The following is a 25,641-nucleotide window of genomic DNA, read 5'->3' as shown; positions in this document are numbered from 1 at the left end:
TCCCAGCAATATCTCCATCAATCCATCCATTCAGCATAAACCATCCCAGCAATATCTCCATCAATCCATCCGTTCACCATAAACCATCCCAGCAATATCTCCAACAATCCATCCATTCAGCATAAACCATCCCAGCAATATCTCCATCAATCCATCCGTTCACCATAAACCATCCCAGCAATATCTCCAACAATCCATCCATTCAGCATAAACCATCCCAGCAATATCTCCATCAATTCATCCATTCAGCATAAACCATCCCAGCAATATCTCCATCAATCCATCTGTTCACCATAAACCATCCCAGCAATATCTCCAACAATCCATCCATTCAGCATAAACCATCCCAGCAATATCTCCATCAATCCATCCGTTCACCATAAACCATCCCAGCAATATCTCCATCAATCCATCCATTCAGCATAAACCATCCCAGCAATATCTCCATCAATCCATCCATTCAGCATAAACCATCCCAGCAATATCTCCAACAATCCATCCATTCAGCATAAACCATCCCAGCAATATCTCCATCAATCCATCCGTTCACCATAAACCATCCCAGCAATATCTCCATCAATCCATCCATTCAACATAAACCATCCCAGCAATATCTCCATCAATCCATCCATTCAGCATAAACCATCCCAGCAATATCTCCAACAATCCATCCATTCACCATAAACCATCCCAGCAATATCTCCAACAATCCATCCATTCACCATAAACCATCCCAGCAATATCTCCATCAATCCATCCATAAACCATCCCACCAGCATAAACCATCCCAGCAATATCTCCATCAATCCATCCATTCAGCATAAACCATCCCAGCAATATCTCCATCAATCCATCCATTCAGCATAAACCATCCCAGCAATATCTCCATCAATCCATCTGTTCAGAATAAACCCTGCACACCACGCCGTCACGCTGTACGACTCACCCTGCACACCGCGCGGTCGCGCTGTACGACTCACCCTTTATTATTATTATTATTATTATTATTATTATTATTACACTATGTAACACAATTTTTGTTAATACAGTATAATCCTAAATCTCGAAAAACTACTCACTTCTAAATTTTTTGTAGTCATTTTTGTATTACTTTAGTATAAATACATGTTAATTTGGATTCATATGTTGTTTTTTTCTGACTTTATGTGAATGAAAAGACACACATTTGACAGTGAAATATCACTGTCGTGGTCACAAAAGCAAAGTTTTTGGGGAATAATAGCCATTTTCTATACTTTTGAGGCATAAGCAATTAGGAAATAACACTTACTACCCAGGAACAATATATATATATATATATATATATATATATATATATATATATATATATATATATATATATATATATATATATATATATATATATATTTGTTATTTGTTACACGTTGTTATTATTATTATTATTATTTTGTCTTCCGCAGAATTGTCGTCGCAGATGTAGGTAGAGGCCTATGGGCACATTACCAGACTGGTGTCCAAAAGTTGAAAAAGTTCGCAGTTTAGCCACAATACTAGATCTTGTGAACATATTGGACAATTTTCAAAACTCTTGTCGACAAAGACGACTTAAGATGGAGATCTGACAATGTCAGCAGAATGGCCTGTAAAAAAACAAAGGTTGAAACAAAATCAATTGGACGGTTGGTTTGCCCGCCATGTTGGATTTGCATAAAATCTTCTTGTGTGAAACCACAATGTTGATCGGCACTAAAATTGTCATGTTTGCTCATGAGCAAAATAACAATTTCACGAGTGCTATATTTACATATACTAAAGTATAAATTCATACTGCAATACACTAGAGACATGAAGCTGAGTACAGTAGTAGAGGGTAATGTGAAGTACTGTTGACTTCAAAATGGTGTGTTTTGGTCACATGCTTTGGCGCCATGTTGATAATTGAAAAACGACTTTTATGACCCATAACAAGAACAGTGTTGCATGTCTGCTCTTCAATGATGGCACAGTTGTGCAGCCCATAATAAAGTAATAACTACTAAAATAGAAAGCAGATTGGTCACATGGTTTGGCGGCCATATTGGAATTAACATTGAAATTTTATCTCCTAGTGTGTGCCGATAGGGTCATAGTTAAAATGGAACATATATAGGAGTCATTTGTGCTCTATGAAAACATGTTATCACCCAAGACTTTTGACCTCTCCAAAAGGTCATTCTAAAAACAGATAGTCATGGTTCATATGGAACACATATAGGAAGTCATATGTGCTCTATACAAACATGCCATTACCCATGACCTTTGACCTCTGCTATGGTTAAAAAATGAACACGTATAGGAAGTCATATGTGCTCTATAAAAAATTCGGCGCCCATAACCTTTCACCTCAGCCAAGATTCAAATTCCCCAAATTGGCCTATAGCTCCTCAGGGAATGCAGTTAGGGTCATTGTTCATGTTGAACACGTATAGGAAGTCATACGTGCTCTATGAAAATTATAGCCCCATTACTTTCAAATGTTTATTGTGATGCATCACTATAGAAAGTAATGGGTGGCAACAGATCAGTGTTCTTAAACTTCACCATTACATTATGCACTATACAGTAATCACTGTATCAGTAATTGTTTATAACAGTAACCGTTAAACCATGTCAGCTTTGTTTCATCCATTGCTTTCAAAGTTGAAGTCACAGTACTATGTCTTTGTCTTCATCCAGACTACAGACTAGTTATAATACTGCTTGTATCAAAACAACATTTCAATTGGCTACTAACCCACAATTCCAAGATTTTTAGCAAAATTGACAGTCAGCTGTATCTAACACAGATCAGTGCACTTAAACTTCAGCGTGAGATTATGCTCTGTACACGATACAACTTAAGTAGCCCCTTAACTAATTATAGGAAACATAGCGAGGTGTACCAGTGTCACATCATTATTTGTGATGACTGAACCATGTTTTCTTTGGAAACGTTTATAGTTGCTTGCAACTCTAGTTGTGTTTGGTGTTTTAAAAAAAGTAGCCCATTATAAATAAACTAGCATGGATGAAGTTAGTGCTATTTAGTGCTCTGTAATTTGCCCTTCGGTAGAACGACTGCTCACAGAATCTAAAATTAAAAAATGAAAAACAGTGAACATAACGTTTAAAGAAGCAGCGTGTCCATTTAAACAAATACATTCGTTGTATTGTGACTGGAGGGAACACAAGAAAGTAAATGACTAAATTTAGCAGCGGACCAGAGGAGGCATGGTAATAAACAGAACTGTCCTGCACAAATCTACACAGCTGTTCCTCTAACAATACATCAGAGACGCTCAGGAATTCAAGGGCAGCAGTTACCTGTTCCAGTATTCCATACAATATCATTCATGTTCTCCATTCATAGCTGTAATGTCAGACGCTGTCAGAAATGTTTGATACTGCCTCGATTTACACTGATGATGGGCCTATAGCTAAATCAGTGGTCTACTTTGTGTCTCTCAGTATTATATAACAAGCAGAGTCTCATTGCCATTGACTTTAATGGATATCCTGCAATATACTGGACACTGTCCACATTTTATTTAAAGGACGTCACAAAAGCTTCTAGTAAAAAACAGGTCCTTGTGATGTTTGCACTCGGCTGTCACAAAGATCTTAGTAATGATAAAGATTGGCCCAGGCCAAACTAACAGCCCTCCAGTTTCAGTAATTTGAGAGCTCTGCAGCCAATGGATAAAACGCAGTGTTTTTCAAATAGGCTTATATTCAGCGGGGAGGAATGCCGGTTTGTCAGTCCTCTTGGAAAGTGATGTGCTTTAAATATCCAGCCAGTCTTGTCATTTCTGAAAACTGACAGGTCCCCCCAGTGCTGATATCGTATCACTGGCAAAAGGATTTTATAGCTTTAAAATTTTCCTCCTGTGAGAATGTGAGCAGAAATATCTTTCATAAACGTTTGGGAGCCGTTTCCTTCCTGTGTCAACCTGACAGGAATACAGATGCAGATCGGCAATTTGTAGTGTTTACTGAGAAGCAGCATGGAGCCAGAACAAATTAGAGAGCTGCCTATAAGCTACGTATCACAAGGAGATCAGTGACAATGCTGGCTGCCAGGGTGACAACATAAGTGTCCAATCTGTGTTTACCTTTCCAAGGACACCCTCTGCTTAGTCTCAGTCTCATTGTATAGCCTCATTTTGGCCTCACAGACCCTAACAGGCTAACTATTCTGTAGCAGAATGACACAGCCACTCAACACATTAGCACCTCATCAGCACCCCGGGGTTTCGGACAAGCATCTGGAACACAATGGGCTGCTTGTGATACACAGCTACCCTGCAGGAGAGCTCCAGCAGCTTCCTGGCCTATTCTCCACTGCAGCTGTCTCCACTTCAGTGGGACACCTGAACCCTGCCTGTGGAATCTGTGTATTACAGACAAACAAATATTGAGTTAAACGACTCCTTTCGTGGGATGTGTATTGGCCAGCTTTCAGGAAGCATGTGTGGCCTGCACAGCATATCCACCCCGTGGCAATGAGGCCACATAACACAATGTGGAGCCACGGCTAAAGCTGCTTCTCAAATTCTGTCTCAAATTCTGAAAAAGCCAAGACAAAAATGATGGTGATTTTTATGTACAGCTGTGGCCAAAGGTTTTGCATCACCCTATAGAATTAATTCATTTTGCTTTATAAAGTCAAATGAAAGAAGCAGGGCCCAGTGAGATTCTTCCCTTGCCATGGCTGTGCACTCACAATTAGAGGCATCAGTGACATGAAACAGTGAATCACCATGATCTGTATCCATTTTGTACACATGTAAAAACAAGAGTTTGACACACAGGAGTTTACACAAAGATTGCGACACTCTCAATATCTCCAATGTCCAGATCAGGTTTCATCATGACTGAATAAGCACTTCTCTAAAGGTAAGCATAATCTTAGTTCAAACAGGGTTACTCCAAATACCCCTCTTATTAACATCTTCTACAGCATGTCCTCTTGAAGTCTCATCATAATTCAATACACAGTCCTCTAGATACATGTGAATTTGGAGGTGCATATACACCCAGCTTATGATAAACTCAATAAATTGTTCTAAAGGATGTCCAAGTTTCATCAGAATTTGTTAAAAGAAAAACATTGTGTCTATCATACAAGCAAACAGCTGGGCAGACAGAACAGGTCTCAGATTATGATGCACTTCAACAACGAGAGCCGCAGAAGTGTCTGAGGCGCTGTCCGCACTAACCCTTTAAACCTTATCAGCTTCCTTTAAGCCAGCTTAAAAGTGCTAAATACATTAGTGTCTACATTACACTGCGTTTACTACCGAACTCGAGAACTGGAGAGATCATCTCAGGGGGTAGACTCAAGTCTGGTTCTATTAGCTTGCATCAGGCAATGCGGTTTGTCAGAAGTGTGGACACTGTAATAACAAACTAGATTTTTGTGTGTATCCTCCAACATCCCAAAATGCTTTCTGACATGTTTTGGTGCAATGAAATCGGACAAGGAGAGTTCAAAAGGAAACGCACACAAAGCCATAACGTTCATGTTAAGAAGCACTTATGCATTCCATTGGCACGGGCTCCATATTTGCTGGGTTGTAAACATAAAATACAGTGCATGGTGGGATAATATCGTATTTTAATAGTGTGTGTACTATCAAGCCTGACTAAACCTGAAACAGTACTTCAGTGTGGTCGCTTTGAGCTGGATTCATTAGAATGGTTTCGAGTGTGTTTCTCAAGATTGGTTATGAAGTGTGGGCAGAGCCATAGAAAGTTTAATCGCATGACTATTCTGTTGTATCGCGCGCCATCTGTTGGTGAGCAGGTTTATGCTCACAGATATGGGATTGTTTTACTGCCCTCTGGTGGCTACCGTGCGTTATGTTAGACCTGCTCTCCTCCAGTAAATGCTGTTTAAATCGTTTTTAAATATTTCAATCTGTATTTATCCGTACTTCTAAATTTTTGTATGCCATCGACTGTTCATTTTATAATAAAGCAATGCACAGAGTCAATGACATTGTTTGCATGCACAATAGCTCATAATATTAAAAACGATGTTCAAATTACTACAAAATCATTTCACAGACTTGTTAAGTGCAACAACAGTAAATACATTTGAAAAAAAAGATAATAATCTGAGGCGGAATTCATATTCTAGGACTGAAGATACTATATGTGAATACAGCAGTGAAGCAGCAATTACACTTTTTTTTAAATGCATATATGAAAATACAATGCAACTTTACTATCAGAACCCAGTATTCAATAAACTGTACTACTGTATCACACAGATCGACTGTGTGTATTTGATATTCGTGATAGCACTTTTCCAAGTTACGGTGCAAACATCTTTCAAATGATACAGCACTAAAAATAACTTTGTTTGATCTGAAAAGATACACTGACTAAAACATTTTTCATCAAAACAAGTTTGTGAGCTTTGAATAAGTAAATATAAACAATAACTTTTCTGTGGTGCTGTTCTATAGTGATATTATTATATGTTACACCAAAACAATATCTTCATATTGCAGTTCTCGGGTTGAAGATTTAAAAAATTAATACAATAAAATATAAAAATACATTAATTAAAATTCGAGTTCCTGCAAAACCTAGCTCCCGCTGAAGTTTGAACCTAACGCTGCTCCGTAGTAGTACTCGTCTCTGCCACAGCTGAAGGACAAGAGGAAGGTGTGTGTTGTGTGTATTGCGATTTCATAAGTAGATGTCTCCGTGTATTGTGAGCTGCTTACCTCATAAGTAGAGTAGATGTCTCCGTGTATTGTGAGCTGCTTACCTCATAAGTAGCGTAGATGTCCCAGGGTGTTGTGAGCTGCTTACCTCATAAGTAGAGTAGATGTCTCCCTGTATTGTGAGCTGCTTACCTCATAAGTAGAGTAGATGTCCCAGGGTGTTGTGAGCTGCTTACCTCATAAGTAGAGTAGATGTCTCCGTGTATTGTGAGCTGCTTACCTCATAAGTAGAGTAGATGGTGTATTGTGAGCTGCTTACCTCATAAGTAGAGTAGATGTCCCAGGGTGTTGTGAGCTGCTTACCTCATAAGTAGAGTAGAGTATTGTGAGCTGCTTACCTCATAAGTAGAGTAGATGTCTCCGTGTATTGTGAGCTGCTTACCTCATAAGTAGAGTAGATGTCCCAGGGTGTTGTGAGCTGCTTACCTCATAAGTAGAGTAGATGTCCCAGGGTGTTGTGAGCTGCTTACCTCATAAGTAGAGTAGATGTCCCAGGGTGTTGTGAGCTGCTTACCTCATAAGTAGAGTAGATGTCCCAGGGTGTTGTGAGCTGCTTACCTCATAAGTAGAGTAGATGTCCCAGGGTGTTGTGAGCTGCTTACCTCATAAGTAGAGTAGATGTCCCAGGGTGTTGTGAGCTGCTTACCTCATAAGTAGAGTAGATGTCCCAGGGTGTTGTGAGCTGCTTACCTCATAAGTAGAGTAGATGTCCCAGGGTGTTGTGAGCTGCTTACAGAAGCGTTTTCACCAAATCGTTTAGCTGCGCCCGACAGCAACAATGTAAGATGCATTCGGAAACGTGTGTTTTTAACTCGCCTGTTTGGTGCAGCATACACTTGCTGTGTTTCAGTTGTGTATTTACTAGTATTTTTTATTGCTAATGCACATACTAACGCTACCCCTGCCTTAGATCTGCATTCATGCTGTTTTTTGTGATTGTCCTGTCATTTTAAATGTATACTCAAGCAAATAGCAAACCGAGAACACGAATTTAACGCTTCTAATATGCGACCTCGGTACAGACAACAAAAGAAACTTTTCCAGCGTAATATAAGAGGGCATATGGAAGACACAAACACACGGGGATGCCATTTCCCCCATATCAACAATCATTGAAAATATATTTATGATGTGTCAGACTCATTTTCCTCCAGCTATTTTCAGTATTTCACGCATGAAGGGGTGAAAGGAATCTGTGGTAGTTTTTCTGTACACTTGTTTGTTCCCAGTACTTTTTATATATTTTTATTTATACGTAAGATTTACCCATTAAGGCAGAGGACTCGTTTAATACACATACAATCAATATTTATTTTGTATAGCGCCTTTCATAGAGGACCACCACCACAAATCGCTTTACATGATAGTGAGAGACAATGCATAATACATCAACACAACAAAGACATGTGTGGTTCAGATTTAGTCAGCAGCCTAGTACAAAAAAGAACAACATAAACCTGACACACCTGTACACGTGTGTTAATGTGGACTAAAGGAAAAACGACAGAAAGTGGCTCTAAGCAATTTCCAAGTACCATTTTTATAGCCAGAAAAGGATATAATGCCACCGACCAGCCTGCCTAAGGTTTTTGTAATTATTTGACACGTCCTCCCTGTTTGACCGATGTGTTGACACTTACTGTAAAATACTTTGCTTTCTTTCAGGATGGCTCCCAAAACCATGGAACCGTTTGCACGGAAAATCTTTAAAGGCGTTTTGTTATTAGAAGTTGCTGGTGTGGTCGGAGCTTATTGTCTGTTTCAAAGGATGAACACCAGTCAAGGTAGTAAGTCATTTTAATAGACTCATTTAAAGATGCAGAGGATGGTCACCTGTGTGTATCCTTCAGTACAGTCCATCTAATCCCGCGTAGGATTTCGGTCTCATCATCCCACCAGCGCCTTAAACTCAAGGAACACGGAAGCGCTGTGGCTTGGAGCTTGGTTTCAGGGCACTGCCCAGCACACCAGGCAGGAGACTTGGGGTTTGAGACAGCAAAGCTGCCTCAAACTAGGTCTCATGGAACCAGGTTTCAAGTCAGTTGCTTCATGTACCCTCACACCAAGGTACTGTGTTATATAATTAAAGTAACATTAATAATACATGTTCCTCATTGGTAGTAAATGGGTAGCGTTTAGGATGCACTGCTTTTTAAAAAAACAGGCAATACTTGTCCAAAGCTGAGCTCTGTATTTTTTTGATCTGTCCCAATACTGGCGGAAGGCCCGTAGCTATGCTTCTCAGTGCATGCCGAGACGCATTTAGCCTGACCACGGTGCCCTGGAGATTGGTAATAGTTTCCACATGTAGTAAGGCTCAATCTTTAATGAATTCATTAGAGGTGTGTGCGTGGAATTGGAAGTTAAATGTGACCGTCGTGGGGCAGAAGATCAGATATTCTAGTTTGATTGATTGTTATAGTTAAGATTACTTAATAATTTAAAGTATCAGTGATATAACTGAGTAGAAGAAAGTGTCACGTCTGCTGCGTTTTGCAGATTTTCACGTAGTCTTTTTATTCTGTCTTATTTATTTTCTATTTGCTCTGCACACACTCTTAACTCAGGGGAGACGTTAGGAGGACAGAGATGTTATAAACTCCTAGTGGTTTATATTCGAGTACTGGACGAGCTGTAAGTCCATATAACCTTTATTTAATGGAAAAGAAAGACACTCAAGACTCATTCATTTTAAGTTTTACGAATCAGAGCAATGCTCCTTTGGTTTATTAAAATGCTTTTAATATTTGGAAAAAGGTAGGTTGATCAGACCTCCAAATTCCAACACATGCAGTCTACAAGCACCCACTTCTATATTTCAGTTTCATTCAATATAACACTCTCTTAAAACCAAAACATAGTTTCAAAACCTTATAGCAATACAACCAATACATGTGAGATATAATAATGTTAGTAATATGCTTACCTCCTATTGTAAGGAGAAGTAGCTTGAACAAAGGAATCAGTCTGGTGGAGATCTGCAAGTGATGGACCACTTCACCCTGTCAAGCAAAGGTCTTGAACGTGGTGCCCCTTTGCGAAAAGTGTGAGTTTTTATAGGATTCGTCTCCACAGGAATACATGGAGAATCTTTATCAAGTCCAATTCTTATCTCTTTGGCACACAACAGCCTAAAAATTTAGAGCCTTGTGTCAGCAATTTTTCAAGATATGACACCTGGTCTACACATCCAATCATGATCTTACCCGCTCATTTCTCGACCCCTCCTCTATCAAAAAAGCTAGGTGAAACAAATAAAATAATATTATTTTAAATATACGAGTGTTGTTTGAAATATATACAACACTATTAGTTATGATTATATTGATTATATGTATTAATGTATATGTAATGTATTAATTTTATATTCCCTCATGCCATTCTATTCTTCAAATTAGTTTTCCTTCTCTCTTTACAGGCGTGTGCTTAACAGATATTATAGGGAGCTTCCATCTTATGTTTTTCCCAATATAGAGTTTCTGTTCATAGATAATCTATTTGTTTTTTATTTAAGTGTAAGATTGTAATGTCTCTGTCCTATGAGTTTCCTAACAGCATAGTTGTACTCTTAGCTTTCCAATTTCCAGCGATAATCAAGGTTTTTTCCAATTTTTCTATGGCGAGAAGACACTCTAACCTTGACGCCGTTAGATAAGAGAACTCCGCTCTTCATGCCAACTATCCCTTTACTTTCTGGCACGACTTCAAGACAGGCTCACAGCAAGTTATAAAGTTTTTACTTTCTTAAAACCCATCTTCTATTCTTTTTCTTAAAATTACTTTTTAAGCTTCTTATTTTATATTTCAAACAACATCTCTTTATGTTGCATCATCTTTTAACTCAGAGTCAAACTAGACAGTTTCCTCCCTATAGAACACGATTACTAACTATTTTAAATGCGAATTTTGATGAGAAACAATTTCATGTATATTATAACAGGCAGTGTTAAGCATATGGTCTTACACGCACAAATAGTTTACAGTAAAAAGCAAGCATATTAAACCTTATTTCAACATTTAACAACATTTTCTTAGGCTAAAAAGGGTGCTGCAGAAACTTAGCATTCAATTCTGGGAATCAAGCCCATCTTGATAAGAAACTGCCTAAAAACTGGCCACTTGTATCAAACAATACCAGCTTCTACTGCATGATTTTATATAAAGAAAATACATAAGTTTCACAATTAAGAATTAAAACAGCATTACGCGTTACTTTTGATTACACACTTACACAATTTTCCAAACTAAAGATTATACAAACAGTACAAAGGATTATAACACATATTATTGCATAAATACATTTCATTTTAAATAGCCACAAAGTCAAGGGTTTCAGCTCGCTCCCAGCAGGACTCCACTTCGGTCTCAGGTTCCACTCGGGTAGGCTCAGTGAACACGACAACAGGCTCTTGAATCCATCGTCTCGCATCACAGGTGTGAGTCGCCATGGCCTTGACTTCGTACCTACAAGACACTTGTACACGCTTAGTAGGGACACCTTCCTCACATTCTAATTTTCCCAGATGCGCCCATTTTACTAAGTGACCCTTTCACAACTCATGCATTCAATCCTCTTAATATCTTTTTGGGTTTACATTTAAATGAGAGAAAGAAACACCTACAGAATCATTGCACTCAAACAAGACTCTACAGTGTTTAGCCAAATGACTGCATGCCGGACAAAGTCTGAGCCCAGTCACTGATGACTTGCTTTGGCACATATTACATGCACAATTAACAAGAGGATTATGTTTTAATTTGTGTGTCAGGGTTACTTCTGCACCATGTACAATAGTTCTGGATCTGTACACATTGTTACTATACACTTCTTTCTGCTCACATGGAGACCCTTTAGAAGGGATGCCATTCATCCAGAATACAGTAGGGGACCAAAACTCATTGTTTTTCATATCAGCAGGCACCTAACTTGTAGTTTGTTTATCATCATTGCTGGGCAAACTCAATACAACTGAATCTGAATCAGTTGATGAACCATGAGCCTTAGCTACTGATACGCTCCATACAAAAGGATTCAATGTTTTACTGACCAGCCTAGCTGATTCAGTGTTATTTGCGACAAAAGTAACGCCCATCATTGATTTTATTAGATTTCTTTTAGTAATTATAAATGAAGCATTATTGGTGTAGTGCTGTGGAGGACAGTGATATAACAAAATAAATCTTCTGTGCACCGGCACTTGAGCGATTGTCATTGGGTCATGCTTACCTCAAAGATTGATGTACTGTATAGCAAAACTTCACAATTTTAGTATGAATATTTTTTATTCTTTACAGATTTTAGAAATACAATGAATCGGAGGTTCCCATCCATTTTGGAAGGTGAGTGTATGTAAAACAAGAGATGGTACATCAGTAATTTCACACACATTCAGTGATGGGTTCTTAACTCAAGATTTACATGATCACACCTGTGTATAGTAAACAGAAACAGCCAGGTTATTTACCCTACTTTGCAGTCTTCCAAGTTAGTTCCCTTTGTGAAATTGGCTCCACCACTCTAACCAACCTATTTGAATGTATAAAGAACTGGTCCTTGCACTTCTTAATAGAGTCAAACCTGTATGAAGGCCTTTGTGTAGTGACCAATCATGTACTGCATATTAAACCACCTGTGTATGGTCCCTTGAGTTACCAGGTGCGATTGTGGACTTAAATAAAATAATTTACCTGCTTCAGTTATTTAGACACTTGTATAGATATTACTGTACATAACAACTTTGTTGACTAGATAAACACAGGTAAGACCACGTCACCCAGATCTGCAGTGGTCTACTTGCGGACCATGACAATGGCAGGTGAAGAGATGTGCTCACAGAATTGTGGAGAGGAACTTGCATACCAACTGCTCCAGATTAGATTCATTATAACAAAATGGGGATTGAACAAAGCATCTGCAGTTAAAAAGACGTGCACGGCCCAGACCATGGATTTACCCGTCTTTATTGTACCCTGTAGTTTACTACAAGTCGAATGAGTGGGCAGGGATCTATGGGATCCGGGAAAAGGATCATGAAGCATGGTCCAGTAAAAACGAAGCGTAGAGGTGCGTACAAAACACTTTGAAAACCGCCTGCAATGTCCATCTGAAATGCACGTTTTATTTTCTTGCTTTCTTGTTGCTTCCTTTTAGCTTTCCCTGAGGTTTTTTTCTCTTGAACATCATCTTCTTCTTCCGTAGAGTTTTGGCATCCCTGCCACGCAGCCAGTCGTCTCGCTGAGTCTCCCACTTGAGCTGCTTGATGTCTGGAAGAGAAGAAATCAAATCAAGCAGCCATGTCATTTAAATCTGCAAAGGACATCCCCTTAGTAAATCATACATATCGGAGGATAAGTGTGATAACTACAGGGCGCATTGAGTGTGAGGAGTGACCAGCAGTGGAGATGGGAAATTTGAAATGTTTTTACTCTCCTTTATAAAAAAGTACTACCTGAGGTCAAAATGGAATTCAATTAAAAGTTAAATGATTTCTACCAGTTGGTCATTTGCTCAGACTGATCCCTTCTCTCTACATTTCTATTTTAGCTGCAGTTTTAAAAGGTAAAAAATATTGAGCTCAATGGCATTACAGAATTACCTTGTTCATAGTGCCTTAATCATACACCACAATCACATGATGAACAAAGTGAATGGCAATCGCATGACTTCAATGCATGTTGCTCATGCATGATTCACGTAGTGTGGATGAGGTATCTTTACATTTTATGCTTACGAGCAAGACAGTGATAAGGTATACCCCATGCACCCTCTAGCTACAGCAATTAGGTGACAACTGGTTCCTTCCCTATGGTCCTGAATTTTAATTTTAAAAAATAACCATAACCCTTTAAAAAGAAGTGCAAGATGTCACTCGTTTGCAGCAGAATGATAGAGGTCTGGTGACAGGTTATGCACTGCAGGCTGCAGCTCAGTAGCAAAATAAAATGCTTTTGTACATTTCTGTACAATAAATGAAGATTCCTACTGAGGTGTATATTTGATGACTCAGTACACAAACAGTACAACTAGTTCATAGCACTTTGACATTCACCTGCTTTATCTCTGTTCGCCACTGCATTGATGCCAATATTGTCAAACTTCGATCCTGTATTTTCATCCAGCAGATAACCAAACTGCAAACAGAAAAAAGTGTCCTCAGAGAAACAGTTCAGTACAAACATAAAATGTATACCATCTGTGAATATGAAGTAGATACTGATCAAGCTGGCAGGATTAACGACTGGTAACAAACATCTTGGAAGAGCTAGATTTTCCTTACCTCCTCTGCAGCAGCAAACATGCTGCCCTTGTCTTTAAACCCTTTCTTCTTTTTCCGTCCTGGTTTTGACTCTGAAACAGCAACAATCTTATTAATCTTGTAATACACTGACTGATACAACTCCCTGTGAAGGAGTGTCCTGATTTACCTCCACCTGGAGCACTCGATTCTATGAGATGCATTCCAATTGAATATTTCAAACGATACAAACAGGAGTCTTATTAGTTATTCTAACATCCAGTCAGTCACACGTTTCATGCATGTTTGCAGGAATCGTTTTTTGTTAAGGGAAACTGTTTTGGGGATATAGTCACCAGACCACAAGAGGGTGCCATATTGCTGGTTGATTACCACTCCGTACTTACCAAGTAATAGGCATGCATGAGATTCTTGTCTCTGCCTCTATTATATATTTCACAAGAAACATGCCTAGTCCTTGCTAGACAGACATCTACATATTTTATACTTACCAGCAGACCCTGTGAAGTCCAGCTCTTCAGAGTTCTTTCTTTTGCCAGTTGTCTTGGCACTGGTCTGTGGAGTTTCATCAATTTCACTGTCTTCATCTAACAAAACACCACAAAACATTTAGTATTTTTATAACTCAGCCACGCTAACAAAACACAATACATTTAGTATTCCTATAACTCAGCCAGGCAAACACAATACATTTAGTATAACTCAGCCAGGCTAACAAAACACAATACATTTAGTACTCTTATAACTCAGCCAGGCTACTGGGGATCTGAATTACATGTGTTTTTAACCACAAAAAGACTGAATACAAAACAGAACGAGAAGTTATAAAAGCGAGAAATGAGACAGCTTTATTAACCCTTTCCAGTCCTGTGTGGGACCAGGTCCGACATCATCAAAAAGACGTCAAGCACAGGTCTCTAGTCATTATTTTCTCCGGAAAAAGCAGACAAAACCTTTCAATGGCAGAGTGAGACCGATAGGAGCAGAGGAAAAAAAAAAAAAGGGGGGGGTGGCGGATCTGAGCAATACTCAGGGGCCCTGCACTACAGACCTAACATGGACATAAAACAACAAGAGAGCTGCTTCCGCATCCAGAGCTCAAAGAATATGACATTTGCAGAGCTTTTTGAGATGTTATAGTAATAAAATAAGGACTTGGATCGCATTATTGAGGAGTTTGGTGATAAATCGAGTGATCAGAAGATGATTTATCAGTATGCACGTCTATAAAGAGGTGTGTGATAAATGGGTGGGGCGGGGCTGGAGATGCAGTACTGAGTGTCCTGTTGATATGCAGAGCCTTTTAAACCTGTTTTACTGTGGGAAAAAAAAAACACTTAAAAACAGCGTGTGTGAAAATAAATTGGACCTGTCGTGCCTGACAGGTGCTGAATGAGTGGACCGCTCAGGATTAACAGTGAATATTTACCTTCAAAAAGGCATTCAGACCATTTTCAAAATCTGCAAGAGAATTCAAACCAAAATGCTACATACTGCTCACAAAGGGCAGTCTGTGTAAAGTTACATCGTGCTGAATGAGAATATAAAACGACATGTTGCAAGTCCCATTAAAATGGTTCAATTTACCTTCATCATCTCCCAAATCCATGAATGCTCCTCCATCATCTTCCAGCTCATCTCCAAAATCTTCTTCGTCCATGCTGCCCAGGGACACCTCTTCATCGTCAAGATCTTCAGCATCATCCTCATCCAGGTCTGAATCAGAGTCTTCTGTGGATTTCTTTCCCTTTCTGGACTTGCTCTTCACATTGCTGTAGAGAACACATGTTTAGCTATTTATTTATTTATTTATTTATTATTTAAACTTGGCTTTTGTTGTTGCTTCTGGACAGAAAAAACTAAACCGATACAAAATCGGTGGTGGTAACCTTTTCCTGTGTATTGTAATTGTCAGTCTTTATACTTCCATCTTTTGCATATTTTTTAAGAGATGATTTTTTATGACAGGTAACTCATTATTTAGTAAGTGAGGTAAACTGAGAAATTAAAAGCCACCTACTGTCTTGCTGTAAATTTCTTGTTTCCAGAATGTGTATCAAATCAATACTTTCTTTATACAGCACCGTTCACACAAAGCGCTGTATGTGGCCAAAAAGAAAAAAGGAATGAAGAACAAGCTCTGTTATGCAACAGCGCCTTACCCAGCAAAGTCCAGAATGTCACCCTCTTCCAATGCTGTGAAGTAGCTATCGCCTTCATATGAATCTGTGGGGGAAAAAGGGAAATAACATTTACGAAAACACTATGCTGGCTCCCTCCCACTGCTCAAGCTTTGCACAGTTCGTGCTTATGTATCACAGCTAGAAGCGCTTTTACTCGGAGGATAATAAGAACACTCCCACGTGTTTAACCTGCCATGTCTACGCTGTGGCTTGTGAACAGCAGCGCGGCACATACCCAGGATCTTCTCAAATTCCTCGTCCTCCACATCTTCCAGGCTCTCGTCATCCCCGCCTCCATGGGGCCTGCTCTGTCGCTTTTCCGTGTCACGCTTTTTGAAATATCTGGATATTCAAATACAACAGCAGTCAGCACAAGCACAGCGGAGCAAGGGAGACGGACTGCTTTGGAAAACCATTTCATTTAAAGCCATCCTCCCCCACAACTCACAGTATAATGGGTTTGTCATAAATCCACACCCCACACATTCAAGAAACAGACTGCTTTGAATAAAGGTGTACTGCTTTAGGCCACTTCCTTGAGCAGTACTTGGAATGCAGCAGCTGTTTGAATGATCTTTTACATCAGTGTTGCGTGTAATGCATTAGTGTAGTCTGATTACATTTTTCAGTAACTTGTAACTAATAGTTCCTTTTTCAAACAGGTAATGCATTACATTTATTTGTGAATAATGTACACATATATACTCTAGTAACTTTTTATTAAATGACTAAGTTTGATACATAACATGAAAATCAGACTGCTTCAACAATGCAAGTCCAACATCACATGTCACATCTCTATGATCTTGCTGAACAAGTGAGAGCTGGGTCTTAAAATAATTTCACGCTGCAGCCTGAACAAAACAGGAAAAAATCTGAGACCTACTACCCTAATAAGTTACTGTAACTAGTTACACTTTTGTTCAAGCAACTTGTAACTGAAGCCGAGGGAACACAAAGCCACTTTTCAGGAACAGTGGATTGAAACCTGGATCCAACAGACAGGGAGACCCAGTCTGAGGAAACTCTGCTGCATCAAGCCCCGTCTCGCCTGCTGTGCCATGCAGTCTCCTGAAACCTCATCTCAAGCCACAAAGTGCCGTCGTTTTCCCTCAGCTTAACAGTAACTTCCCCACACTGTCCAGCACTAGCCTTGCCCAGTATTTAAAAGAACTCTTGCCTGTGGAAGAACACCTCATCCACTGGTATCTGACTCTCATCTCTGTCAAGAAACTGCTGGCTGTTCACTGAGAAAAGAAAGAGGGATCGTTTGAGAGAACAAACTACCAATATAACAATTAAATAGAAATGTATCGGTATATCCATGAACAGGCATTTCAAAAGAAGTCAATTAGTTTGTGTTAAAGAAAACCATGCTGGTTTTAGACATCAAAAAGCAAATCACTTACCAGGTAAACCACACACGTTACTCATAGATAGTTTCTGTTTGGGCTGCATAACAACACTGTCTGTATTTTCTAAAGAAACAGAAAAAGAATTGAGGGAACTGAAAGAAAATGTTTTTAAATACAGTACAAGTCTTTGTATCATTTAACTTAATTACATTACATGCATCCATGGCTTTGGTAAACAATGTAGTATTGCTTGTTTAGAGATGATGTAACCACTGTATACACACAGTAGTGTCTTTCCATTGATTATGAGAAATACTTAAATATGACACGATTAAAATCCACATGAGACGATGGTGCCACTGTCATTACCTTTGCCTCTATTCTGCTTCGGGTTTCTATAAACAAAGCGATCCAAGAATCTCATCAGGGTGAAGTCTTGAAGCGGGTCGCCAGTGTACTGGATGAAATCTCCCTGAAGAACAGGAAGTGACATACTGTAGGAGCTGAAGACATGTTCATTCACAACTAAATCATCCTCGTATCTGAGGCAAAGCCTTTTCTCTAAATTACAACTCATAACTATGGCGTGAATAACCGCGACCCCCACTCTCGCAATACGAATTTCTAACAGCTAACACAGCAGTAGTAGGACAGCATAACAGGGAAGCCTGGAAAATGTATTTCTAACCATGAGGTGTGGCTCACGAAGCTGTCCTGAAGCTCATACTGATTGTGATGTAAAGATGCACAATACTGGACAGATGCGTGTAAAGCAGGCATTGTCGTCATTGTCAAGCTTGTTAATATATCCTGCGTAACTCTACCGGTTCACATTTAAAAAAAGATTATTTCAGCACATGTCTTCAGGGTTTCTTACCTGCAAGATAGTTCTGGCAAAAAGTGCTACAGAGGGGTGGAAATGTTCAGACAGCTGGAAGAAAAAAAAAAAAAAAAAAATCCAATATTTCCACAGTAGTTGCGCGTACAGCATGTGGGCAAATGTTACGGTTCAACATCCTTTTACTGTTACACCCCACAACACAGATTGAATTGACCTTTATTGATAATTGTTACTATAATAACTATGCAGAGATTATTCGTTAAACACACTGGGTGAGAGATGATTTCCTGGCCATGTGGATGAGGAAATCGGAATCCCCCTTCAAAAGAAGAAAGGGTTTAGGAAGAGGTGAAGGGGTGCCCAAATTAAACAAACACAGGAAGGTACACATGGCTCTCGGATCATGCTAGCAAAACAGATGCACAATGTGTTAGTAAATTTGTTAATACCTTCTTAAGCTCCCAAAGACTGGTGCTGTCAGACCCACAGTATAAAGGATTTCTGTGCATAGGATCGTAACCCCCGGCATTCTTTCCACCTGCAAAACAATAGGAATCTGTATTAACCAATAACTGTGCAAGCAGTGGTTGTAATACCATGTCCCTGGCCTTTTCAAGAGTTGGTTATAGCAGATTACTTGAAGACCCAAGAAAATCCAACTTGTATTTTACAGTTCGATCATAAGGGTAAAGTAGCATGCTCCTGGAAACTACCACAATTCAGGGAAATTGGTGACAGTTTCTTATTAGCCAAGTATATTGGGAGAGATGATGTAAAGCCAAAGTGATTTGGCTGCTGGCCTTTTCTACAAAGAACTTTGCATTTCAAAAGGAACAAACATACTTTTCTGGTTTTTGTGATGTACCCATGATGCAGCTGGTTTGGGGCTGTCAGATTTGTCTGCCTGCGTCTCACTTTCTTCTTGATTCTCTTTGTCCACATCCGTAAAGTGTTCCTCTTCATCATCCTCGTCTATATCTTTAAACTTCTCTTCTTCATCAGTTTCCTGGACGCCAAACAAAACCCAGGAAACATACAGGTATGTTTCTTATTCAAACACCAAAAAGGGAATATCTGTAGGCCTCAGCCAGTAAAACTACAGCTAACAAAAACACACGTTAACTTTGCTATGCGTTAAATTCTATATATCTTCTTTTTCAACAACTAGGAAAATGCGAAAGTACACAAAACAGTAAATCAATGTTCACTGCATGCAACGTCTGCTCTCTACAGTTCATTTTTATAGTAGTATTTAAACCAGTGCTGGGATGAACACATTAAGCAATGTTTCTTTTAATCTCATTTTCAGTTATGTATCCTGACACATATTTCCTTTGTACAATACCTTTTTCACACAGCGTTTATAAATTGTCACGGTAATTTAAGCACCTAGAAATGCTTTGAATATCTATTCCAGAACTATTGTAAACTCTGGCATTGCAACGTTAAGAGTTCTCAGTCTGCTGTCCCTTGCCGAGGTGAGCACGCTATTGAAAGATTACCCCATGCTCTTGCAGCAGCACCTGCAGGCCTGGCTTGGCCTTCATCACCTCAGACACCAGGTAGAGAGCTCCACACATGAACGTGGGGCTCTGCTCACAGCCGACCTGCAGCACCCGCTTCACGAACGCCTTCACTCTGCGCAGCACGATGTCTGCCTTCAGGGACTTATACAGCAGGTTCAGGAACATGGACTGTTTGGAGCAGACCGCCAAGCCCGGATCCAACAGCTTCCTGCAAACACACAGCACTCTCAGAACACTTCAATCTGTCCCAAGCCTGCACATTCTCACAACACTTCAAAAGCCTGCTTTAAGATGGAAGTATTTAGTTTGTTACTTAGTATGTTCCTTTCCTGTAGAAACAGCTGAAATGTATTTTTTAGACTAAATATTTATTCATCCCTTGCACTGCAACCACACTTTTACCACTATCCAACAGTCACATTGTCTTCAGGATTAGCTCTTAATACACATATTGTAATTCCATGCAGGGAAGCAATATTTATTTTACTAGGAACAGACCCCTTGAATGGTTGATGTAAATGAGTTAAATATGGCACTATTATAATCAAAAGTAGTTAGATCACTTATAAAATGGCAAACATTCTCAGATTCAGCAATTTCAGCATCCTAAAAGCCCTTTTGTTTTTTTTAAGTCGCTGAGACATTGGGTTTGAAAAAGACAAGCTGAAAAAAGCAGCGCATTAGACATCATAATAAAATACGTACTTATAGAGTGCAACATAGTAACGGTCAGAGACAGCCTGCTGAGAATCCATCACTTGAAACAGGAGCATCAAGGCCTGGAGAGCTGTATTAAAATTGACAACGTGCACCACTTTGAAGAGCGTGTCCAGCTGCTCCCTGATCTTCTCATCTCTCACATTGGCGTACGGATAAGCCCTGTTCACACCAGAGAGCAAGGCACTCAGCATTTTCGACTCAATGTCTTTCCTTTTCACCAAGCCCCGGAAGAAGGAAAAGTAGATGGTTATGAGCTTGTTGGCCAGGTCCCTCTCCTCGTGGCTCAAGACGAGTTGGTTGAGGAAGCAGATGGCGTAATACTGGGCCTTGAAGTGAACATTGGGCCTGTACAGCAGCCGCTCCACCTCGTAACACACCACCGTTTTCATGTTGGGGTGCTTGTGAAGGAGAGTCTCCAAAAGGTAGGAGGCCTTGGCTGCAGTTTTGTACTGCGGGTCGCCTAGCTTGTTGACCACCTGGATCAGCAGAGCCTTCTCCTGCTCTGGGCTGCTGCACAGGAGCTCGTGGGCCGTCATCAGGGCCCGGGCCTTGATCGCCCCCACCATGTCATGAGCCAGTGTCTCCAGGGCCATGACAAACTCAGCCACTTGGTGCTTGAGCTGGTGCTCAAAGTACCACAGGATGAGCCGCCGGTCCCTGGCGTCCTTATTCCCGCTGCAGCGTCCTTCCAGGTCACTGAAAGGATGCTCGGCGAAGGTCTTTAGCTTGCGGTTTTCAGGGAGAAGGTCCGAGATCAGCAGCTCCCGCAAGGTGTCCAAGGCCATTAGGTTCTGCCCCCGGCTGCCTTTCCTTTTGACCAGATTCACCAGGATCTCCACAAACTGCAGGCTGTGGACAGGAGCGTCTTGGATCAGGAGCGTCATGGCTGCCATTCGATCGACCAGCGTCCCAGTTGAGACAACCGTTTTCATCCAGGCAGAGTTTCCGCCTTTCAGCAGGTTCTTTTTGCTCTTGTACAAGCCTGTCTCTGCCTCAAACAGCTTTTGAGCCAGGGCTTTATACTGGCCGATTTCAGAGTCGCCCTGCGCCTGGGAGGTGAATTCTGTGGTGTACTCCAGGTTGTACCACTTGCCACCTGGCTTGATCAGCAGCAGTGTCCTCTTCTGAAACTCAAACACATTCTGCTGCTTGTGCTTCTTCCCAGTGCGCGTGGTGCTGCTCACCTCATCCAGCTGCACAGGCTTTTTCTTGCCCTCCTGTTTGCCAGCAGAACCTTCACCTTTTGCTGCTTTGGCCTGTTTGCCTGTCTGAGGCTGTGCTTTTCTGCTCTCCTTCTCGCCCTCCGCTTTCGTCTCTTGCACGGCAGGCTCCTCCTTCAACACTTGCAGCCGTTGGGAGTAGGAGCGGATGCCTATCTTTTCGATGAAGTTCTCCAACTCCCCTTCTTTCAGGTCATCCATGGCACTTTTCTTCCCACCATCCACTAACTCCACATTCTCATTTAGGGAGTCAAGCATAACAAAGTCCGCCTATGGAAACAGACACATAGTTTTAATTCAAATTATGAAATGAAGTAGACAATGAAATTAACAAACAGACTGACGCTAAAAGCGGTGCTTCTTTATTTGAAATAGTCTTGATTGCTAATCTAGGGTTAAAATTTAAAAATGAGAATAGTTTTCTGCAAGATCAGTTATAATTAGTGGTCTACTTAAATCATGGTAAATGTACTTATTTTTCAAAGGTAGGTTGCAGAATAAAATTAGGATTTTGCTGACATTTCGTAGACCTGTTTAAACATTAAATAAACCCAAGCAGAGAGTATTTCAGAACACTAAAGCCTAAACATAGTGGTACTTGCTTCCTTACTAAAACAGAGTGCTGTCATTTTTTAAAGGCAAGCATGCAGCATCCCCCAGCAGTTGACTTGCCCATGCATTGAGCCTGCACGTCTGCATCCACTGAACTGGTTGGAAATAAGGCAAAGCTCTGCCAAGTTATACAGATGTGGAAATCAAACAGCCCCAAAACTCGGTTACCCAAGCGCATCTGGCATAACTTTAATAAATGCAATGTATGCAGCACATTCGTTGTCATGTTATTTGTCCCATCCAATAATCTATTTTGTTAGTACCGATTAAAACAAAGAAAACGTGCCTATTCATGTCTAAAATTCTAACTGCGAAAAAGTATGCAGCAGTTTGAAGCGAGGTTGGTGTGGTAGATCGTATTAGTACTGATTTAACTTGCAGACAGGAATACTTTTTGTCTGGGCTGACTTTCCAGTTTCGTTTCTGAAAGCTCTCTATTTTACGTTCTGTTCAGCAGCCTCTGTAGCAGCCTTTTGTTTAATGTGCAATTCTGAAGCTAAATAGCGATCGATCGTATTTTCTCCAAAGACACATTAAGATATGCAAAACAATGACCTCAATCTGCATGTACAGTTTCTTTGGAAAATATCTTGAAACGATCAGCCAAAATATACTTTGCTTTTTTTGTTGTCCATTTCTACTATTTTACCTCCAATGCTGAAAACTAGACTTTAGCACCTAAATGAAAACAATGCAGTACCGACTTTGTCCCACCCCCTACTGCACAGTACAGGTCACTGAAAAGCAGTACAGAAGCACTGATAGGCTGATTAAAACTTCTTGTTTACTATTCAAATGACAACGAACCTTAACAGCTTTGGAGAATTTTTTTTTGTAAATGTTATTTGTGGATGTTTTTTGTTTGTTTTTTGCTTAAGTGCAAGGCACACAGGACAGCAAATGTTGCTGCCTTCCCCAGAGCATGGGACACTAATATTACATACATATATATATATATATACATACATATATATATATATATATATATATATACACACACACACACACACACACACACAGTGGCTTGCCCCCCCCCCCCCCCCCCCCCCCCCCCCCCCCCCCCCCCCCCCCATGCCACCCCCCCCCCCCCCCCCCCCCTCCCCCCCCCCCCCCCCCTGAACCCGCCCACTTCTTTCCTCAGGACTAGTTAACATGGGATTCTTACAGATGGCTGACACTCTTACGCATTTGACCGGGGTTCTTGTTTAACTGTAAAAAGCTTTCTTTTTTTAAATGAAACACATTAATAACTGTATCAATACAGATATAATTAGAATGTATTATTTTACTCATTGTTTTATAGACTACACGCCGACAGTTAAGGACAATTTAATTTTACTCTGAATAAAATAAAAAGAAAATCGTAGCGCGCATTTGACCGCATCTCATAAGAAACAGCACTGCTTGTACTGTAAACTGCTAGACGCACAAGCAAAGCTCATACATGAATAAATAAAATGTTTAAAACATTACTTACCCGTGTTATTTTAAATAAATATGTAGCACCTATGTATGTAGCTATCGTTCCCTAAAAACAAGCAATTCGCCACATGTTAGGCCTCTTTTCAGTCACATACATGAATGCGCAAAGCGGTGCCTTAAAATCTACAGTGACTTAAAAGCATTTTAGGATTTGCAAAAAAACGTCACAATTACATCTGGAAATAAATGTTAATTATTGTTGCATGTTTATAAACCCCATACATTGCAAAAACACTTAATCACAAATAAGCTTAGGATTTCAAACTGCATTTGATATAGTTAGTAATAAGCAACTATACACTGACTGGTAATATAAAAAAAAAGATCTACAGTATACAACTCGAACTACGTTATGCGGTGTCTCAATCATTCTCAGTGACTGGCAGTTAAATAGCGATCACGAATACACTGATAAAACGGTTCTACAAATGGAGAGGTTTTGGCTGTGTTGTATTGTGCTTCGAGTGTGTGTTGAGAGGTTTCTGTGAAGCGAGGGAGTCAGCGTAGATAGTAATATACAGCAACGCGTTTGTACCCGAGTTCCTCCCAGGAGCAGAACATCGTCCAAGTTAAAATCCTTATCCCGGTCCTCGTCCTCTCCACCTTCCTCAGCATCCTCTCCCTGTTCATTTTCCTCCTCCAAACCATCGCCAGACAGCTCCAGCTCGCCATGCCGATTCACAGCCATGTTTTTCAAGCATGGAGTTCTTTCAGCACCGCAGACAAACACAGCTGCACCTGGAAGGGAACAACCATCAAATGCATTACTGTTACACAGACGGAAAACGCAAAGACAACATTCTGTATATCAAAACAAATAATAATATGAGTACAGTTGCAATTAAAAAAAAAAAAAAAAAAAAAGATTAACGTTTTTCACAGTATTTGGAGCCACTCTTTATAAGTTACTTGTGTTTGAGCTGACAGGACCTGCAATGGGGTCAAAGTTGAAAGTTGATTCTTGCATCCCGGTGCGCACGGATTACACCGTGTAACAATTTTTATTTTATTTTATTTTATTTATTTATTTATTTATTGTTCCTGGGTACTAAGTGTTATTTCCTAATTGCTTATGCCTCAAAAGTATAGAAAATGGCTATTATTCCCCACAAACTTTGCTTTTGTGACCAGGACAAGTAAATTTCAAAATATCACTATTTCCAATGGGAAAACGGGCAAATGTGTGTCTTTTCGTTCACATAAAGTCAGAAAAAAAACAACATATGAATCCAAATTAACATGTATTTATACTAAAGTAATACAAAAATGACTACAAAAGATTTAGAAGTGAGTAGTTTTTCGAGATTTACGATTATGCTGTAGATACATTGGTGTGGAAGTCACGAATTGTAGGTAAGTATGATAAAGTAATTGAAGGAAAGACTAACTGGAGGATTTTAAGTGACCGGTATGACAATCATTAGCTCTGTGGCAGCACAGATGGATGTAAAATTTTGCAAAGCAAATATTTTAGTAAGGAAAGTTGCAAAATGAAATAACAGTAAATGTATGTCAATTATGTGTTCAAATGTACCCTTTGCTGCAGCCCTTATAGACACACACTGTAAATCGTTCTGAAATTGTGCCAGAGACACACCATTGCAATACTCCAGTGTTAAAACATCTGACATCCAAAATTCGATCAGCTGGTCCCATCTCCGTGGCAGAGTACATGAGAGAAGTCTTAACAAAACCGGTCTCAGTACGAG

The 25,641-nt window shown here is 39.9% G+C and overlaps 2 protein-coding genes across 2 annotated transcripts; one reads left to right on the top strand and one right to left on the bottom strand.

The window, feature by feature from the left end:
• Positions 1-6,625: 6,625 nt before the first annotated feature.
• LOC121315392 (protein CEBPZOS-like) lies at positions 6,626-13,232 on the top strand. The gene is made up of 5 exons (XM_041249447.1): positions 6,626-6,675; positions 8,403-8,521; positions 12,033-12,077; positions 12,714-12,801; positions 12,937-13,232. The coding sequence occupies exons 2-4, from the start codon at positions 8,404-8,406 to the stop codon at positions 12,797-12,799; spliced, it is 249 nt and encodes an 82-aa protein (XP_041105381.1). The 5' UTR covers positions 6,626-6,675; position 8,403; the 3' UTR covers positions 12,800-12,801; positions 12,937-13,232.
• Positions 12,002-24,664, bottom strand: cebpz (CCAAT enhancer binding protein zeta). Its single transcript, XM_041249446.1, has 16 exons — positions 24,468-24,664; positions 20,604-22,108; positions 19,875-20,106; positions 19,216-19,378; positions 18,822-18,910; positions 18,409-18,462; positions 17,901-18,003; positions 17,586-17,654; positions 17,357-17,423; positions 16,412-16,518; positions 16,156-16,219; positions 15,581-15,765; positions 14,485-14,580; positions 14,015-14,085; positions 13,787-13,868; positions 12,002-13,001 (listed from the first exon to the last, which is right to left on the bottom strand). Exons 1-16 carry the CDS (start codon positions 24,618-24,620, stop codon positions 12,856-12,858), a joined length of 3,186 nt encoding a protein of 1,061 aa, XP_041105380.1. The 5' UTR covers positions 24,621-24,664; the 3' UTR covers positions 12,002-12,855.
• Positions 24,665-25,641: the final 977 nt, after the last annotated feature.

Source organism: Polyodon spathula, chromosome 5 (assembly GCF_017654505.1).
Source record: "Polyodon spathula isolate WHYD16114869_AA chromosome 5, ASM1765450v1, whole genome shotgun sequence".
NCBI lineage: Eukaryota > Metazoa > Chordata > Actinopteri > Acipenseriformes > Polyodontidae > Polyodon > Polyodon spathula.
The sequence above is the reverse complement of the archived record's forward strand: the minus strand, read 5'-3'. Positions and strand labels throughout refer to the sequence as shown.

Coding starts and splice junctions, on each gene's coding strand:
- LOC121315392 (XM_041249447.1), top strand. CDS start 8,404: ATGGCTCCCAAAACCATGGAACCGTTTGCACGGAAAATCTTTAAAGGC. Junction 8,522..12,032: donor AAGGATGAACACCAGTCAAG/GTAGTAAGTCAT, acceptor TATTCTTTACAG/ATTTTAGAAATACAATGAAT. Junction 12,078..12,713: donor GTTCCCATCCATTTTGGAAG/GTGAGTGTATGT, acceptor TGTACCCTGTAG/TTTACTACAAGTCGAATGAG.
- cebpz (XM_041249446.1), bottom strand. CDS start 24,620: ATGGCTGTGAATCGGCATGGCGAGCTGGAGCTGTCTGGCGATGGTTTG. Junction 18,911..19,215: donor ACATCACAAAAACCAGAAAA/GTATGTTTGTTC, acceptor ATTGTTTTGCAG/GTGGAAAGAATGCCGGGGGT. Junction 16,519..17,356: donor GATGAGGTGTTCTTCCACAG/GCAAGAGTTCTT, acceptor TTGAATATCCAG/ATATTTCAAAAAGCGTGACA.